Genomic DNA, 3,751 nt, shown 5'->3' with positions numbered 1-3,751 from the left:
TGATGAGTGTCGGGTCACCTTGCGCAGAAATGATGGTCGTCAGCGTTGCTGGAGAAGGCGAGGTGAGCGATACGCCGAGGTCAACATGGTCCCCAGGGTTCGCTTTGGTGGAGGAGGTGCAACAGTCTGGGCAGGCATCACCAGTCAGCGCAAAACAGATTTGGTTATTGTAGATGGCTCAGTCACTGCACGTTCTTACCTCAGAGACATCATAGAACCCATCATCATCCCCCAATTCCGCCAGCACACCCCCAACTTTCTGTTCATGGATGATAATGCTCCACCACATCGTGCCAGAATTGTCACAGCTCGACTTCAGGAAGTCGGAGTGCCTCATACGGTATGGCCGGCAATGTCCCCTGACCTGAACCCCATAGAGCACGTCTGGGACCAGCTGAAGCAGAGACTGGATGATCGTACCCCACCCCCACGTGACCTGGCAGAACTGCGTGTAGCACTTGTGGAAGAGTGGAACGCATTGCCTCAGAACAACATCATGAGGCTAGTGAGGAGCATGAGACGTCGCTGTCAAGCTGTCATTGCGGCAAATGGTGGAAACACCCGCTACTGACATTGTCAATTTTTGTTATTTGGGGCTATCCTTGTTATTGTCTAAATTTTTGGGGTAATAAATATCAAACTAATGAAAATGGTGTTTCTTCTCATTCATTATTAGTAATATCAAAGGGAACTTTTACTTATTTCATTAAAATTCAGACCAAATAGGACAAGCACTCATGTAAATAACAATATCCCTAACTTATTGTGAGTAGTGTATATATATATATATATTAGGGGTGGGACTCGATTAAAAAAAATAATCTAATTAATTAGAGGCTTTGTAATTAATTAATCTCGATTAATCGCATAACAATATTTGCCCCCAAAAGCAACATTTTTTAATTTAAATGGATTTTAGTAGAACACTGAATCAAATAAAAGACACAGACTTGAATACTGTAAACCCAAGCTCTTTTAATGTCTGAAAAAATAAATTGAATTGCATTTCAATTCAAATCAGAGAAAGAAAATATCTCTGGCCAAAATTTAATTGACCCAAAGTTAAAGTGCCATTTTAAGTACTTTAGTACTTTTTCAGAACAGTTTTGCCTTTAAATGGTAAAAAACAAAAAAACAACAACAAACAATTCAACATAAAGTGCAATCTCTACTTCTCTCTTCTTCTGGTAAAACAACCAGAAATATAAATGGTCATTTGACAGGCTTAAATCTCCTTTAAACTCCAAATACCCTGAGCACAACTTATTTTGTACATTAGGCTATAACAGTGCAGTTGCGCTATAACAGTGCAATTGACATTTTAGTGCAAAAAATAACAAACCCATTGGCCTCACAATACCTCCATGCCTATTTCGCCTCCCTCTGTTTCAGCCAGTTGCTTAGACAAACTAGCCTGTTCACATTTTCAGAGCTCAAGGCAGCTCTCTTTTTTGTTACTATGTGACCTGCAAGTGAGAACAGCCTCTCACATGGGACAGAAGTGGCAGGGCTAGTCAGATACTTGTGGGCTAGGACAGACAGCTGTGGGTGGGTCCCTGCTCGACTGGACCACCACTGCAATGGGCAGTCTGTCTCACTGATGGTGGATTCTGCTCTGTACAAACTCAGGGCCCTGTTACACAGGGCTTCCTCATCTGAATCAGACTCTGAAGACAATGGCGAGAGAAAGAGGCTCTTTTTCTTTGCTGGCTCCTGTGTGGTGGTACCTTGACGCTGTTCCTGCAGCAGAGCCTCAAGGCTGGTCCAAACCTCTGCCCGCTCTCCCCTTGCAAGACACTTTAAATCCTTAAAGCGTGGGTCGAGCACAGTAGCCATTTTGAGCCATTCATGGTTGAGTGTAGCTTTACGTTGGGATAAGTCCTTTTTGAACGCAGTCTTGAATTTCACCATGTAGGCTGAGTCATCATCGGAGACCTCCATCGTGTGGCACAGGTGGCAGAGAGCAGGTAAAACCACTGAACATGAGACATATGTCTCTCCTCCAAGGAGCTCTGTCACAAATCTGCAGGAGACAGTTCAGGAAAGTAATTATTAATCTACAAAATAAATTTCAACTATAGAGCTTTTTAAATAAACAGTAACAATAAATCCTATTAAAAAATAGTTTTATTTACCTGCATGGCCCAAGGACAGTCGCCAGCTTTTGGAGTTTTACCAGCTCTGATGGAGTCAATATGACTAGTTTGTGCTTCTGTTTGGCTAAAGCAGCAAAAACAGCCTCTTGATTCTTTAGTAGACGAGAAATCATATCCAGCGTTGAATTCCACCTTGTGGAAACATCCTGAATGAGTGACTCTTTTTCTTGTCCCAGTCTAGTTTGCTCCTGGTGTAGTTCATCTGTATTAGCAGGGCTGTGTTTAAAGTGACCCACTATCTTGCGACATTTTGCTAAAGCATCACTAAACCCACTATCAGCAAGGCTAACAGTGATGGTTCTTTGCACGATGTGAGCAACACAAGGCATGTGTTGGAATGGGAGACGTCTTGCTGTAGCCATCATGGTTCGTGCACTGTCTGTCCCAATTGTGGTGACCTTTTGTTGAATTCCCCATTCCTCTGCCACAGAGAGAAACTGCTCAGCGCAGTTTTCAGCATAGTGTCTGGTGTTTGTCTTTTGCACAGTCAGGGCAAAAGACTGTAGATGCCATGTTCCTTCTGTGACATCAGCAAGGTGTGCAGTGACACCGACGTAATTAGAATTACTAACGGAGGTCCAATGATCCCCAGTCAGAGCCACAAATTCAGCTTTCTGCAATGCATCCAACTTTGCTTGCTTTTCAGTGTCATAAAGCTGTTGAATTTTGCCGGAAATAGTCTTTCTGCACGGCAGTTGAAAAGTTGGATCACATGTCGCTATCTGTAGCACATTTTCTAACCCCTTATCTTCCACCACTAATAGCGGTCTGCAGTCCAGCGCAATCCATTTTGCGAGTGAACTTGTGAGTCTGTCCGATGTTGTCTTACTCATTTTGGTCCTGAAGCCAGACATTTCATCGAGTTTGGGCTGCCGACACCGCTTGTTCGTACTCGGACCGGGACTGCTAGTGCCTGGCTCTGTGCTCGCTGCAACATGCTTTGCATTTAGGTGATACCGTAGGGTTGACGTGCTTCGGTGGTATGCAAACTCTTTTTTGCACAATTTGCATAAAACCACACTTTTGTCAATACTTCCATCGGATAATTTTTTGAAATGAAATTTTCCTTCCATCAGTCCTAGCAAAGAGCTTTCGTCAGATTCCTCCATTTTGGTAGCCGTTAGCCGAGCTCAGCTGTGTGCACCAGTGTAATCGGTGTACCAGGAAATCGTGCAGTGACAAACGTTCCGCGTTGTTTGGAATGCAAACTGCGATTAAATGCGTTAATTTTTTTAACGCGTTATTTTTTTTTAAAATTAATTAATCGTAATTAACGCGTTAAAGTCCCACCCCTAATATATATATATATACACATATACACACACACATATTTATATATACACACACACACATGTATTGCGCTAACTGTAACAGGCTGCATGCACGGTCGGCGCATGCGCACTTGTTTTATTACTAAAGTACATGACAGAAAATATGGAAAAGTATAATAGGTCCTCTTTAACCCTTGTATTATATTTGTTTCTCCCCCCTTACTTTGAAGGAAAGTAGCTATTGGCTGTCCTAAAAGTCGCTGAATGACGCCTAATTTGCATAATTGGCTATTTGCATGTCATTGTAATGGACGCTGTAGGAGA

At 42.7% G+C, this 3,751-nt stretch overlaps 1 protein-coding gene across 1 annotated transcript; it reads right to left on the bottom strand.

The window, feature by feature from the left end:
• Nucleotides 1-1,368: 1,368 nt before the first annotated feature.
• On the bottom strand, nucleotides 1,369-3,010 carry LOC139285161 (E3 SUMO-protein ligase ZBED1-like). Its single transcript, XM_070905653.1, has 2 exons — nucleotides 2,136-3,010; nucleotides 1,369-2,023 (listed from the first exon to the last, which is right to left on the bottom strand). Exons 1-2 carry the CDS (start codon nucleotides 3,008-3,010, stop codon nucleotides 1,369-1,371), a joined length of 1,530 nt encoding a protein of 509 aa, XP_070761754.1.
• Between the last annotated feature and the right edge of the window lie 741 nt (nucleotides 3,011-3,751).

This window comes from Enoplosus armatus, chromosome 1 (genome assembly GCF_043641665.1).
Source record: "Enoplosus armatus isolate fEnoArm2 chromosome 1, fEnoArm2.hap1, whole genome shotgun sequence".
NCBI classification, from domain to species: Eukaryota; Metazoa; Chordata; class Actinopteri; order Centrarchiformes; family Enoplosidae; genus Enoplosus; species Enoplosus armatus.
The sequence above is the reverse complement of the archived record's forward strand: the minus strand, read 5'-3'. Positions and strand labels throughout refer to the sequence as shown.